The 16,198-nt window shown below is 39.8% G+C and overlaps 1 protein-coding gene across 1 annotated transcript in view; it reads left to right on the top strand.

Annotated features, from left to right (window-relative positions):
• LOC107126110 (neurobeachin-like) overlaps positions 1-16,198 on the top strand; it is a 600,691-nt gene that overhangs the window by 507,529 nt on the left and 76,964 nt on the right. Inside the window, 1 exon segment of the mRNA XM_015429619.1 lies at positions 6,588-6,755. Within this exon segment, the coding sequence (XP_015285105.1) occupies positions 6,588-6,755 (168 nt within the window).

The following is a 16,198-nucleotide window of genomic DNA, read 5'->3' as shown; positions in this document are numbered from 1 at the left end:
CTACAGTGCAGTTGCAACCAAATTGCATTTGGATTTGGAGATGAAACCTTGATAACAGGCCTAGAGTCTTCATAGGGAACCTTTGTGATTTCTCAGACTGTATGTGACGAATAGCAAGTGATGCAATTACTGACTCAGTACAACTCTCCATAAATTAATGATGTGTATCCCAGTACATAATAAATCTTTTACCTGCAACCTGTTTATACATTCATGGGGTTTTTATAGATAGCAGAAACACTTTAATCACTGTATGATAAATGACCCCCATCTAATTTAGGATTAACCAGGTATTTGAAACATTGACACATTGCTGTCAGCTAAATAGATGGGCAGATATTTTTGTGTTTTAGAAATGCATGTTCTGAGACATAACTTTTTATTGAATGAAATTCCTGCAAAAATTGGTCTAATTAGAAAGCCTTGGGAAGGGATTAAATCAGATAACTTTTAGAAGATGTTTCAATAGGTTTTAAGAGCATTCAATTTATACATCAGTGTTTGTTGGCCTACTTTAATTTATCCATAGCTAGGTAGACTGATTACTACTGACATACCCATGAAACATTAATAAAGCATTGTGTTCAATGCTAACATGATTAGGGTCTGACCTCAGTGATGTCACAGAGGACAGAAGCCATAAGTGTCCCTGCTAACATTACCCTAATGCTGGGTTCATCAATCATAATCTACCACTTTACAGAAAAAATGGGGAGGGGAAGACTTCCACAGATGTGACTTCATAGTCTTACTGAGCTTTTTGATCCCAGTAGACCTGTGATGGTCCTGAGAGCCAGAAATAGAACACATTCAGCCTACAAACCTGGTCTGTTAAATTGAGACAAGAAACTATAGTGTGAAACACTGTAGCACAGCCTACACAGTAAGGCATTCTGTAATTTGAAGATCTGTTCTCCCATAGTCCAAAATGAACTATAATCATATTTCCATTAGTAAATATGCTAATTAGTAAATACTGCAGTACATTATAAATTATACTACTGAGATAAATATATTGTGTAAATAATTTTTCAGATTTAGAAAATATCTTCTTGTTAACGTACTGTTATTTTATTTTCTAATAGTCAAGTGGGGCCTAATCTGCAGATACATAAATCTGTGGATCTTGGCCACACTGACATAAACCAGATAATTCTGCAAACTTGGGAGACCGCCTCCAGGTTTGGAGGAAAATCTGAAACAATAAAAAGGGGGGGGGGTTAAATCCCACTGGAACACAAAGTGTTTTCTGCTCATGGGGCAGACAACACACTGACTGCCTGCTCTTTCAGCAGGCCTGGCACAGTTGCCAATGGTGGGGGACTGTCTGGGAGCCCAGCAGAATCACTGTTGGTGGGAGGGTGGCTGGTAGCCACAGTGGGCCTGGAGCATGGCTGATGGTGGGTGGTGATGGCTGGGAGCTGTAGCAGGCCCAGCAGCATCACTGCTAGTTGGGAGTGGATAGTGGAAGCCGCAGTGGGCCCAACAGCATGTCCAATGGAAAAATCTGTAATGTAAAAAAAAATTACATTGGTGGGTTAAAAAAAAACTAAATTAGAACAGTAATGCCTCTATCATTAAGAAAGAGATGCCCTCTGTGGCCATTGTTAGGGAACTACAATAGTTTCCCCAGCATTCCAGGCTCAGTTTCTGTCAGTAAAAGATAGGGGAGGGGGCAAGGCCCTTTCCAGGGCTACTTTGGCCTTTGAGGGAGGACTCAGTGGCAACCCCTGCCTCAACAACCCCTTTCCTGTCCAATTTTTTCTTCTCAGCCATTAACCAACCTACCTTTTATCTGCTTCCCATCTTCAGCTATATTTATCAAAGATGGGCACAAATTGTCTCATGAACTAAAGTTCATGACAAATTTTGGCTGGTTTGTGGTTTGTGGCTGGTCAACCAGCATGAACTTTCAAGCAGTTCATGGAAGATTGTGCCAGTTCATGAATGGATACATTTCCAGACATACAGTCTCCACTTAAACAAAATGTTTACCAAACTTCAAAGCAACAGGGAGGGTGGATTTCTCCAGCCTTGGAAATACTGTTGTCAGTTTCAAACTAATCATGTCAGTTTCAAGAGGGGTTCCCCCTTTTGCCCCCTTCCTTCATTTTCACTTCCCATTTTCTTGCACAGAACTTGCAAACTGCCCCTCCCGCTTGGATTTGTGACTCTGATTTCTGTGCTCTGAGATCAGTCCTTTTAAGCTTGCAATGCCAGTACCACTGAGTTCTGCTGGGCACTCTGTGATTGCACTGATACTTCTGGGCACTCTGTACATTGTACTGGTTCTACTGGGCATGCAAAAATGCCCCCCTTGCTTAGATTATGATTGAGCTGGAATTGTCACATTGGCACTGGGTTCTGTTGGGCACTAGTACATTGTACTGGTTCTGCTGGGCTTGCAACCCTCTGCTTGGCGTGTGATTCTGTGCTATACAGTCCTGTTGAGCTGGCATTGCCACAACGGCACTGGGTTCTGCTGGGCACTAGTACATTGTACTGGTTCAGTTGGGCTTGTAAAAATGCTCTACCACCTCCAGTTTCTACTGCAGAGATTTTCTGATTTGACCTTAGTCTTGTTGGGTTTGCATTGCCACAGTGGCACTGGTTCTGCTGGGCTTGCAAAAATGCCCCCCACCTTCAGTTTCTACTGCAGAGATTCTGTCATTGCTTTTTTTGCTGTTTTTCCTCCTCTATTGGAAACACTGAGGGCATCCATTTCTTAAAGCTACGGGTGCTCCTTTTATCATTTTTTAGATGTTTAGTCCCTCCCCCTTTTTAAGAATTCAAATTTTTCTGCAAACCTGTGGAATTTTTCAGATTTGTAGAAAAATATGTCTTGCCCATTCATAGCTCCAACCTCCAGATTTGTATCCTCAGATTTGGCTGGACTGAGAATTAAAATATACAAGCAGGGACCGCAAGGGGCAGCAGCAGTGACTGTGGGAGGAGGACAGGGAGTTGTGCTGGGGCTTCTTAAGAATCATGCCCATGAACATGTGAGGAATGCCATTCTATTCCAAGTCCTACAGACATTCTATTCCAAGTCCTACAGACATACTGTTCCATGGTAAAGTCAGCTTGGCTTGATGCTTCTTCACACATTACCAAGTAATCCCATAGGCAGCAGCCACCAATCCTGCCCTCCACCGATGCTGTCTTTCACTTGGGTTTTGCAAACACACATCCTCCACCTTCAGGCTTGACATTAAGAACATAACAACATAAGAGAAGCCAATGTTGGATCAGGCCAGTGGGCCCATCCAGTCTAACACTCTGTCACACAATGGCCAAAAATACTAGGTGCCATCAGGAGGTCCACCAGTGGGGCCAGGACACTAGAACCCTTCCACTGCCCCCCCCCCAGCACCAAGAATACAGAGCATCATTTGCCCCAGACTGAGAGTTCCTATCTATACCTTGGGACTAATAGCCACTGATGGTCCTCTGCTCCATATTTTCATCCAATTCCCTCTTGAAGCTGTCCATGCTTGTAGCTGCCACCACCTCCTGTGGCACCTCCTGACATTCCTAGAGGTACATGCCAAGTGTATGAAAGCAGCCTTTTCTCTGCTTGGGAGAAGGGCCTGTTTTTCTCCACCGAGTTTGTTTCCAAGTAAACTCTTTCACTCCTCCTTGCCAAGCTGCCCACCTGCAGTGCCATTGTCTCAATCTAGGCACTCAACCGCCAAGGGGAGAGTCAGAGAGGGCAGCTGAACAGATGCCATTGGAGGTGGACAAGAGGGCAAGGAAGCTTCTTTTCACACAGCCTGCAGTGCTGCCACCTGATGTGCCCTCCCCAGCTCTTCCCTTCTATGCCAAGATTGAGGCTGCTGCTCTCCTCTGTGTGCAGGGGAGGTGGCTCCTGGTTCTCTTTCCGTCTCCCACTGCAGCAGTAGTGTGTTTGGGGTTTTTAAAGCCCCCCCTCTTTTTGGAAGATTTACGATTTTTGTGCAAACTGGGTTTTTCCCAAACTTGGAGAAAAATCTCCCTTCTGTTAATGTGACCCCAATCTGTGGATATAGGTATCTGCAGATTGGGGCCACAGTGTATGATGATAAGATTTGTTGTTGTTGTTGTTCAGTCGCACAGTCGAGTCCAACTCTTCACGACCCCATGGACCACATCATGCCAGGCCCTCCTGTCTTCAGTTGTGCTTCGGAGTTTGCTTAATTTTAAGTTCATGATGATAAGATACAATATGATTATTGTCAGAAGACACAAATCCACTAGGACATCAGTGGTATATGAAGTTCACAGCATAGTATCCCCCGAACTCCAGATTTCTGTAGTCCATTTCTAAGTCTTCAGTGCCAAGCCCATTTTAACTAATCCTCAAAGGTCATAGAATGTGGAATTATGATGCAAGAACATAATTTAAAGATTGTTCATTGCAGATATTTTGAAATTCCACACTTGATCTTTAGAATTACACTTGACCTAGAAGGAAAAAAATCATTTGGATATTATCAAATAATTAAATGAAGCGAATCCATTTTATTACAGTTATTAATATAAAGGTCATAATCAGTTCACTGAGTTGAATGCAAAGAAACTGGCAGCCGGTGTAACTTTTTTTAATTGGTGAGATGCTTTTCCATTGGCCAGCTCCTGACAATGATCAGCTGCCACATTCTGACCCATTGTAGTATCCATGTCGTCTTGAAGGGCGGCCAAAGGTAGAGCACAATGTAGTGATAAATATTTTGTCAGTCCTCTTTTTAAAATGTCAAAAGCAGAAGAAACTGTAAAACAGATGTCTATATGTACATGCTTCAAATCAATGACAATGGAATCCGTTAGAGGTTGGACAGCAATAGATCTAAGCAAAATCAAATGGTACTTGTTCATAACATAGCAGCCAAGCTGCAAAAATAATACTTCTGAGAATCTGGATTCTAGTTATTAAATCTAATATTGTTAGTCTGATATTTGCTTTATATATTCTAGGAAACTATTTTAATGCATTCAGAAAACTGAGTTGATTGTAATTTTCTTATAGGGAAGCAGATTGTTTTAACTATCTACTTTTCTTTACAGGTCTTTCATTGGTAGTATTATTTTCAAAACTTCCCAGATTTTTGACACACTCAGAGCTGTATTTTTTTTTACAAATAAGCTGGACCTGAGACAGTTTTATTCTTGCATTCTAAATAATTTCCATCTGAAGCCTCAAGTGGGTTCATGTTCTATGTATAGAGTAGTTAATAAAATGCTTGAAATATTGAACAAAAAGGCTGAGACAGGAATAAAACATAAGAGTTCAAAATCTTGGTTGTCTACCATCCACCTAGACTTCTCTGTTGTGATATTTATAACTAGATAATATTGGCAAAGCTGCTTAAAATTCTATATAAAAGTTTAAAGATTGTCTGTATAATAGAGTAGTGTTTTCTTTACATATGCAACCAATCTGAATCCCCTTCTTTAAGTTTAGAAAGACAGTATGTAACAATCCAATTTTAAAAAAACAAAACGTGATCCAGGAATAAAAGAGGTTTCACCTTTGTTTACCTGTTTTATGGTATGCTTTTAGCTAGAGGTCAGTTTGGTGGATACTTTGTAGGCTGCTCAGTTACTGTTTTGTGCTGTTTTTATGGTGATCTCTCCTTTCTAATATTGATAATTCATATTACTGGTTTTATTGTATTATCTTTACTTGTGAATTCCTTTGAGAGGCTGCATATAAATTCGTTACATAAATTAAAAAGCAGCAATCTTACATAACTATCCAATATGTTGTTGTTGTTCAGTCGCACAGTCGAGTCCGACTCTTCGCGACCCCATGGACCAGCTCCCGCCAGGAGCTATCCAATATACTGAGTTTTAAATTTATTTGATCTTATTGATTCAATGGACTGTTTTGTACAAATATTCTCATATAAATTACATGCACAGCTATAACATATCCATGGCTGCAATCAAGGGACTACATGGGATGGGAAGGTAAGGAGCCACATACTTCAGCAATATGTTTTAGCTTTTATTTTAATTGTAAAAATATACCAGATAGAAATTAGTTAAAGAAATAAATTGATTGACAGAGCAATCCAAAGGAGAGGTACATTCTTCCAAGCCTGCTGACCTGAGGGGTCTGTTATAGTACAATCCTGTGCAAAGTTACTCCAGACTAACCCCACTGATTTCAATGAGTTTAGCTTGTAATAACTCTGCATAGGATTGCACCATTAGAGGGGAAATTGTCATCCCCCCATCTTATAGAGACATTCCATAATTCTAAATCCATTTTTTCCCATTTTTGAATGTGCATCAGCTAGAATAGATGGAAACCTAATGGCTACTGGATAGGAGTAATATTCAGTATTTTCAGATCGATGATTAAACAAGCCATGATTGCAGTATCTTGTGGTAAAATAGACCAAGGCTTCTTTTAAAATATTTTCCCAAATACATTTGGGGGGTTGTAAAAGTCATGATCTATATTATAAGACTCCAGAAGAATGTTAATACCTTAACATTATGTTCTCTGCTTTGTTTTAAAAAAAAGTTACAAAAAAGCAATGAAAACATTAACATAGAAATTTGAGATGAAATTAATTCATGACTCTCGATTTCATTTCTAGGCTCTAGAAAGCGAGTTTGTGTCCTGTCAGCTTCACCAGTGGATTGACCTCATATTTGGCTACAAGCAACGAGGACCAGAAGCCGTGCGGGCTCTTAATGTATTTCACTACCTGACATATGAAGGTTCGGTTAACCTTGACAGTATCACTGATCCAGTGCTCAGGGAGGTAGGTGTTGTCTAGGCTTTCTAAGAAAGAATGTCTTACAAAATGTAAATCTTACAGTCCTTAATGAATCATAGTCTTCATGTATATTCTGACTTTTGAAACTCTTGTTATTCTTCACAACAAAGGGCAACTCTGCCAAAATATGTAGATGCAGAACAGGCATTTGGTCAATAGGAATCATTTACTTTAAGTTGCAATACACTAGTGTATACGCAATGCACTATTGACCAAGATCCAAACCACAATGGAAATGTTTCTTTATGGCCAGAAGGGTTTTGGATTTGTTTTTCTTGAGCAGCAACCCCCCTTGCCTCATGGCATACCACTTAGAACACTGAGAAGAGTTTCAAAATAATTTGTAATAGAGGATGGAGATCTATACTGCCACAGGAAAAAAAACACTTGAGAAATGTGCACGGAAAGTGTACAAACTCCCTTAGACATGCCTGAAATAATTCTTTGGATCCTGGCCTGTGTTTTTTATTCCCTGGTATATTTTAACACATCATTATGTGAGATTAAAACATGCAACATAAGCAGACAATCACATAATTAAAACAAATGAGAAGAGTGAGGTTTCTTCCTATGTGTATATATAATTCCCTGTAATACTAAAGTTCATGGTCCAGTGCTTTTCACTAAGGCGGTGAAAGGGGGCCATTCACAAGCAAGGTAAGAGTTTCTGCATTCCAGAGGTTTGGGTTAGAAACTATTGCAATTTGCCACCATATCCTTACTTCAGCAGCCTTCTGTGGCCTTCTGTTATGGTGGATGTCAAGGCAAGATAAGGCCCAATATGGGGACTACAGTAAGGAAGGTAAATCAAGAAAATTGCTCCCACAGACAGCAGAGCTCCCTGCTGGCAGAACAAAAGCTATGATTTGCAGATTCTCAGCATTGGCACTACATTTCCTGCCACCACTAGTGCAGACGAGAACAAAAAGGGGAAGATGCCAGGTGATGGTTGACTGATTTATTATTGTACAAGGTCCCTATGCATTTTGCCCATGCAGGCTTCGTCAGGGGGAATTAGAGTGCTGGAACTTGTGCTCTCGCACTAGATTTCTGCATTCTACATTGGATGTGATGGAAACTACTCATCTACCCCAAGGTTCAGCAGTTCTATTGAAAAATTTCCTAACTGTTGTCACCCTGTGATTCCTTACAGTTTTGCGTGTGTGTGCGCGCACCTGTATGATTTATATGTGGTAAAGAGTTACACAAGATGATACAATTAAGGAAGAGTTAACGGTAGAAGAGTGGCTCTCTGCCTCCTGGTGGGGTCTGGGAAGAAGAAGCTGTGGTGTTGTGATAAAGATGGTTGCTGGAGTGGTTGCAGTTAGGGTCTCTAAGCTCCAGTTGTATTATTAGGGTTGCCAACCAATGGCCGGCACATGACAGGAGATGGGGCAGGTACATAGGCATCACTTGCAGTGTGGCATGTCATGCTGTATGTGCTGGCAATTAAAACAATTTCTCTCAGTGCCCAAAGGAACAGCAGTGGGAAGAGAGGGTCGCCCACAAAAGGTCTTGTACCATAGTGGGAAACCTGGCAACCCTGTGTATTAAATGTAAATAAACCTGTTCTATTTCTTCACAAGCAGCTAGGATCAGTTCTTTGTGGCACCTGAAGGACCTTCCTAAGTTCCTGGGATAACAATAGAACATTATTTATTAAATGAGATTTGAGCTTTTCTTACTACCATAAAATGTTCAAAAAAGCAAAACAGCCGAACAAGAACCCCAAAATAAAAAGGGAGAGTCTTTCATGTTAGGATTTGAGTTTTGCTTTATATAAGGTTCTCCCCCGTATTAAGTTTATACACTATGAAGACTATTCCTCCATGCGCTATCTCCAGTCTTGTCAACTCTCCTTAGTAAAATAATTTGTAAAAGATTACTTCTATCAGTATTAAAGCATTCTGGAAAATGATTCAATTTGGATGAAAAGTGTAAAGATGCAACAGCTGCTAGACGAGTGTTGCTGTAGCAAAGCCACATACACAAGCTTCCATTCCCCACTGATATCTGCCATCTGTTGTATGCAAAACAAGCAATAATTTATACATTGTCAAAAGTGGAATACTTTTGGCATTTTTCTCTTAAACCTTGGAAGCTGGAAACTTCTAGACGGCAGTCTCCAAAAATATAGGCTTTAAGCTATGTGAATGTTTATAAAGGTTGTACTGTTTATATGGTTTTATGCATCGTGCAATGCTAGGAAATCCCTCCCCATGCAGAATTGGAGGATTCATAGTTAGTTGCATAGAATATTTTGTAGAGACATAGAGAGAATTTTTGGTGTCTCGTTTTCGTGTAGTATTTTTACCTGTTTCCTTGCATGTGGAAATAAGCTTGCTCTAGGCACCATGATGATAAAACACTGTTTTTACTGCCAGTTGAAGCCAAAAAGCCACTGAAAAATCCAAAATCTCTCTCCCTGTTAATTGCATAAAGAGATATGATAAAAATACCTATCCATTAGAGCTAGTTTTTTTATTTTTTCTAATTAAAATAATTGCTTCATGAGTTGCAGAAAATCGAATAAAATTTTACTCTTGATACTGTAGTTAAAAGGAGACATTACAATGCTAGCATGATATCTGCTTACACCTCTATGTCTTTGTTACACATAAATCCCAACAGTTCACATATGCAATATTATTATTCATCATATGTGGCCACAAATTGAAGAAAGTATATGCAGTCACAGGGGAGAATCTTGTGTACAGCTGGAAATTCCTTTGATATTTTCAGTGAAGTAGGTCTCACTCACTGCCAAAGAAACAAGCTGTTGAAGAACAGCTTGCTTCTTCGAAAGTGCCATGGTAAAAATCTCAAATAAATATAGCCACAGACTATGTTTTAAATAACCATAGACACAAATGCAAATATTAGTATTGTTAATATTTCTATTTATGACTGTTTTTAAATTTCCTCCTGACCCAGCTGGTGTTCATCTTTGAGTCTTGTGCATTTCCATAGGGCAGGGAAACCTGACAAAGGCCCAAATTGTTTCTTTTGGATAATTTTGACTGTTGTTTTTGTTATTAATAGCGAAAAGAAAATCATTACTAGCATTGCTGCTATCACTAGTCTAAATCTGCTTTTCCCAGTTCTAAATCTCTACAGTTAAGGCTACAGTTTGTTTCCTGGTACCTGCACAGGTTATTTGTACCACCTGTTGATGGTACAATATCAGGAAGCCGAGAACAAAAGAAATTATTGTGTCATATATACAAGGTCAGAAGAACAACTGATTATTCATTTTGGAAGATGATGGGCTCTTTTTGTAGCAGGAACTCCTTTGCATATTAGGCCACACACCCCTAATGTAGCCAATCCTCCAAGAGCTTACAGAGCTCTTCTTACAGGAGCTACTGTAAGCTCTTGGAGGATTGGCTACATTAGGGGTGTGTCGCTTAATATGCAAATAAGTACCTGCTACAAAAAGAGCCCTTATGCCTTCCTATATATGTAACAATGCAATCCTAAGGATACTTTCCTTGGAGTAAACCCCACTGAATAGACTTAAGTAAGATTCTGAGTAGAATTGATTAGGCTGGCACTGTAAATAGTGCCATGTTATTTATGTTTATATTCCACCTTTCTGCCTGATCAGGTCCACCGAGACATCTAACAAAACAGCATAATAAAATACACCAATTAAAACATATAAAATTCATCATTACAAACAATTGAAACACCTCATAAAACCAATAAAATATATCATAAAACCAACTAAAATGGAGCTAAAATGCATATATAAAAATGACAGTGAATTAAACCACAAGGCAGAAAGGAGGGATCATTGACGGAATGCCAGTCAGTACAAAAAAAACTTCTTCTGGTGGAAGACAGTGCTGGATAATATTCTGCATATATCAAAACTTTATTCACGTGCAATACGATTAGGCCACAGTTGGGGGGGAAGCTCAACTATTGTCAAACATGAAAACAAAATAGAAGTTTTACTAGCTGTAGTCTCAGGATATAATATATGCAGGTATGCCTATAACAGTCCTGATTTCCTTTATTTAAAAAAAAACCTAGAAAAAAATCATAAAGTAAAAGCTGAAAATTTAATGAACAGCTCAAGGATATTGATTCATTCTTGCTTGACAGGTGAAATCATGGTTGCAGCACTAACCACAGCAATTATGGCATTAAAATGTCAAGAAATTAGAGGTCAGAATAACAGATAATTTTCTTCCTTGTGTCAGATTAAAAATTGACATTCTTTGACAGCACAGGATCTCTAGCTGAGAAAATTATGACAGCTTAACTCGTCTTGCTCTTGTAAAGCAGTAATTGATAATGAACTTTACCATGACAGCCTTCTCCTGTGGAGAAACATGACAGAACATCCTTGGTACAAAGCCTGTATCTCTTTTTAATATGTAAACAGCAGTTATATTGGACACTAGATGTTATTTGGAATTGTCTTTTACTGTTGGTGTACATCATAATCCAAACCTGTTCTTGTGGACTGGTTCAGCTGTCTTTAGATGCCTTGTGTTAAGAATGCTAATTCATAAAACAAAGACATCTAAAACACACACACCACACCCAATGGTTCTACATGTTTTATACTTATAGACATCCTAAAACTGGCCCCTTTTTACAAGGCAACTATTTAGAAGATTTCATTCACTTTCATAAACAATGTACAGTCTCCGTATAGAAACGGGCCTGTGCTGGACGTTGTCAGAATTATCTGGAGCCATTGTATTGTTTCTTTAATTCACAGGTGAAATTTCTAGGCATGTTCCAAAGATCTGAAGAGTCCTGTAGAGTATACAATATACAAGAGGATGGAGGCTTTTCTTTCTGGTGGTCTGGTTAATTGTTCTGTAAAAATTCATTTTTAAAAATTGAGCTACAAGACATTGTGGCCAGTTTTGCAAAAATAATAATAATCCAAAATTACTTTCAGAAAAGGCACACCTATTCCTACACCGCTCAAATCTTGTTTTTCCTAGGGGAAAAACCCCCACAACGCATGACATCTGTTTTCTCTAAAATAATTTAACACAGTGGTGTCCATAATAGTTTATCACTCCAGCGCAACTAAAGATTAAAATGGCTAAATCGCAATAGTTGGTTTGATTCCCCAAATGTAATTAAATTTGTCAGATTCCACATTGAAAACAGACTTTGTATATGCTTACAAGGTTAGTATTTCCAGTACACTGTTTATTTTATTTACTTGTTCTTGTTTCAAATATTTGCCAGACCTTCATCTCTGTTTGTTAAATGCAGACTGATTATCCGTAGTAATGTTTTTAAAAGCTAGTGAAGGATTATATTTGACAATTGCTCTTTCGTATACTACTCCTAGGCTTTTTTCTGTATTCACTGTACAGTCCTAAGCAGAGCTGTATCCTTTTACCTGCATTGAAGTCAAGGGGCTTAGAAGAGTGTAAGTCTGTTTAGGATTACACTGTTAGTTGTAGGTATTAAAATCTACGGTGTATAATTTCAATATATGGTGTGTTGCAGATTCAGTAAAAGAGAGTTCTTCAGTTTTTTCAAGCCAGAGCACTAGTTTGCATAAAATCAGGATCTAATAATTATAAATCCATGGCATAATTGATCGAGAATTTCTCCTTCACAAGCCCCACTGAAATTATCATGCCCCTAAACAGTTTGCATTTGTTTCCATAGACCTTGTGCTTGAGAACTTCCTACTGAATTATGTTCTCATTTACTTGTTATAAATGGTTTTCTGTCAGAAGACCTGACCACCTGACTGGCAACATACATGGCCAACTGGAAAAAAAAATAGTAGATGAATAGCAGTTGACAGTTGATTGCCATGACCGTCTCCTAAACCTTAAAAGATGCTTTTTCTGTCAGCTAGCAAAGCATATGGACTATGCAATATTAATTTCATTTAAAGGTATTTGATATCCAGCATAATTAAATCATTTTAAGTGGCATTATATGGTTTTGGCCTTGATGTTTTTCCCCGTTACCCTCATTTCTGGATTTTAGTTTTTAGTTTTTGTTTTCTTTCTTATCTCTTTCTTTGATCTGACAGGAATAACAAATCATCCCTTAGGATCTAAAATACTTAAATATGCCCACAGGAAGCATAGGCTCTACTTTTTCTTCCCCTTGCTGGGAAAGCTCTGTGCTGCTGCAGAGGGTTGACATGATAGGGCTGTCAAGACCCAACAAGACAGATAAATTTTAACAAAATAGACGGGATGCCAGCCTTCTGCAGCAGCTAACGTGGTATGCATATATATGTGTGTGTGTGTGTGTGTGTGTGTGTGTGTGTCTGTGTGTGTGTGTGTGTGTGTGTGTATAATATTGTCACACATACACACACACACAATATAGCAATCAAATAAATCAGCAATAAAAGTATTTCATCATCAAATCACCTAGTATATTTATTAACTGGTATAATCTAAGAATGTTGTTTACTTTCTTAGATTCACAGTAGTCTTTTGTTTCATTTTGGGTTTGGGTTTTTTTTTTTTTTGTTCTCTCATGATTTTTTTCATTCATCTGACAGGATTATCAAACTTTATCCCTTCAGATCTCCTTCAGTTGAACTGTATTCTCTGTACTGAGCACTTAAATGTTCAATTGCCAAGGTGCTTCCATACCCAGAGGACTGGCCTGCTCTCCAGTGTTTACAGAAAGCATTTGTGATTGTTGATAAAGAATTTGGAAGATTAGGGCTGCAGTTCTATGCACTTGGGATTAAACTACATGTGATTCAGTAGGACATACCCTGATAGGGATGTCAGCCTCCAGGTGGGACCTGGGGATCCCCCAGAATTACAACTGATCTCCAGAAAAGCTGGAGAATCTGGAGAAAATGGATACTTGGGAGGATGGACTCTGTGGCACTGTACCCCACTGAGCTCCTTGCCTTCCTCAGGCTCCATCCCCAAATCTCCAGGAGTTTCCCAACCTGGATCTGGCAACCCTACCTCCCCCAATCCCCTACCAATGGCCAGGGGGGAACCTGACAACCCTGAGTAAACATGGATAGGTTTGGTTTGTATGAATTCAACAGAAGTCTAGAACTAACCCTTGTAAAAATTATGTCTGACATTCTCCCTTAAATGTCAGTTGGGGCTCTCTTCCTCATTCTGAATCATGGAACATCTGATCACACTCTTCTGACTCCAGCAGTGGGAGAAGCTTGTCACTTTCAGGCCAGCCACATATTAAAATTTTAGCCTTTCTCTCATGTTCTCTTCCTTTCTCCACTTACAGCTGATGATAAAGCTAGATAACAGAAGAGAAGCAGGAGAGAGTACCTTTTAATGTTGTTTTAGTTGGTCATCTATGACTGGGCAGCTCAGGATGTTATTTCTGCAGTTGTAGCTGGGATAACATGGAGATAACAGAAAATATCCTGGCCACAGCTCAGTAGCTGCCTGAGTTATCTGCTGTATTTGAAGGGGCTTACTGAAGGTTGCAGATGGAATACTTTGTCTTCCTCTGCCCTCTTCACTGGTGGGTACAGGCTGGCCATGGCCCCGATAATCTGTAAGTTTCCCACTGCAAGTATTGCCTCTGTTCCAGACACAGTTTTCATCTTGCACATGGCTGAATTGCAGTAACTTCATGCATTAACAGCAATGGAGAAGTTGAGACCAACAGAGGCTGTGACTGCTAGAAAACTCCCTTCAGCCACTCCAGATAGGACTGGATAGGTCACAAAGTCAGTTTTGGTTGAGTATGGCAGATTGTGACACGTGACATGCAGGGCTGCCAACTCAGTGTTGGGGAATTCCTGGAGGCTTGGGAGTGGAGCCTGGAGAGGACAGAGTTTGGGACGGGGAAGGATCTCAGTAGGATGTAATGCCATAGAGTCCAACCTCCAAAGCAGCCATTTTCTCTGTGGGAACTAATCTCTGGCCCCGGTCGCACGCGAGGAAATGGGCCGGGAGAGGGACGGAACAGATGCGCGGCAAATGGGCGCGATCCCACGGCAACATCTGGGAATCGTTGCCCAGCCGTCCCCTTTCCGTCCCTCCCGCCCAAAACCCCGCACCAAAAAAGAACCACCTACCTAGGTGGTTCATGCTGACGGGCTGCGGCAAGTGCACAGTTCGCCAGCCTCCCCTTCCCACCGTCGCTTTCTCCCCGGCATCTGATTGTGCGGGGGAGCTACGGCGCCGCGGCGCGGGGGATCCGTGGGATCCCGCCGAGCCGTCTCAACTTTGGTGCGGCTCAGATTAGCCGCAGTTCACCCGTCACTTTTCCTGCCGTATGGCAGGGACCTCTGTAGTCTGGAGAGTAGTTGTAATTCTGGGAAATTTCTAGGCTCCACCTGGAGGTTGGCAAGGCTTCCTCTGGAGTTGGTCCTAATTGAACTGGCAAAGTTAAAAGTGTTGTATCATAGAAGGCATTCTATTTTAGGCATAAGAGTAAGGAGGCAGCTTAGTTTTAACCAGGCGCACAGTTTAATAAGTCAGGTTCTTTCTCTGTGTGGAGCTGCAGTAACAACAACTGCATTTTCTCTGTACTTGCCACCACTAAGTCCTGGAGTTGACTGGCCTGAATTAAAGGAACAAGTCAAGTCAATCTTTATTATGGCCTACAAATATCAGAGAAGCAAAATAAACAGTGTTAATGAATTAATAGCCTAAAATCATATTGCTACATATATCATTCCTCCTGGTACATCAGACAATGATAGAAAGAGAATTTAATAATTCAATTCAGAGAGAATTATATAGAGGACATTACCTCAGCCCATATTGTCATAGCAGAAGGCAGAAGCTTGGCTACTTGTACAGAGATTCTTTGGTCAACCCCAGCCAATAGAAATCCTGCTCAGAAACCAGTTTTTTTTTATCAACCAAAACTGGTTCCAGTAAATCCAGTCATGCTTGACTATGAAATCTACAATGCAACAATACATGAGCCATTGATGCAGATTATCAGAGCAGGGACAAAGTCTACAATTAGGTGGAATATGCAAGTTTGAGTTTAAGGATCAGTCATTAGGCCAAAAAGAAAATTATTTAAATAATAAATAAACAGAAGTCAAATTCTAAATTTAAAGGCTGTCAGTCACACCAAATTTATAAGCAGTATAGAACCAGCTTCTAATTTAAGAGCCATGGAAGGTAGTACACATCTAGTCACTTTAAAAACTGTTCTTAGATTTTTAAATTGAATTAGTTCAAAGAAGGAACAATTACTCATACCCAGACCAGTGTGTCATATAAAAACTGAGTTAAAACTTGGTGGAAAATAATTGAAGTGCCATAGGAATATACTGTGCACCTACCATAAAAATAAATTTTAAAATTGCTCCAGTCTCCCTTTTGGCATTTGCTACAGTTGATTCCACATGCAATTTCCAACATAGTTTGTCATCAAAAATAACCCTTAAGACTGAACTTGTTCTTATAATTTCCTATTGCTCAGTTAATAAATTGGTGAGAGTCCATTCCAAAGGAGAT

The sequence above is a fragment of the Gekko japonicus genome, unplaced genomic scaffold, assembly GCF_001447785.1.
Source record: "Gekko japonicus isolate JY-2015 unplaced genomic scaffold, Gekko_japonicus_V1.1 scaffold429, whole genome shotgun sequence".
Lineage (NCBI taxonomy): Eukaryota > Metazoa > Chordata > Lepidosauria > Squamata > Gekkonidae > Gekko > Gekko japonicus.
This window is presented reverse-complemented; position numbering and strand designations above follow the sequence as displayed.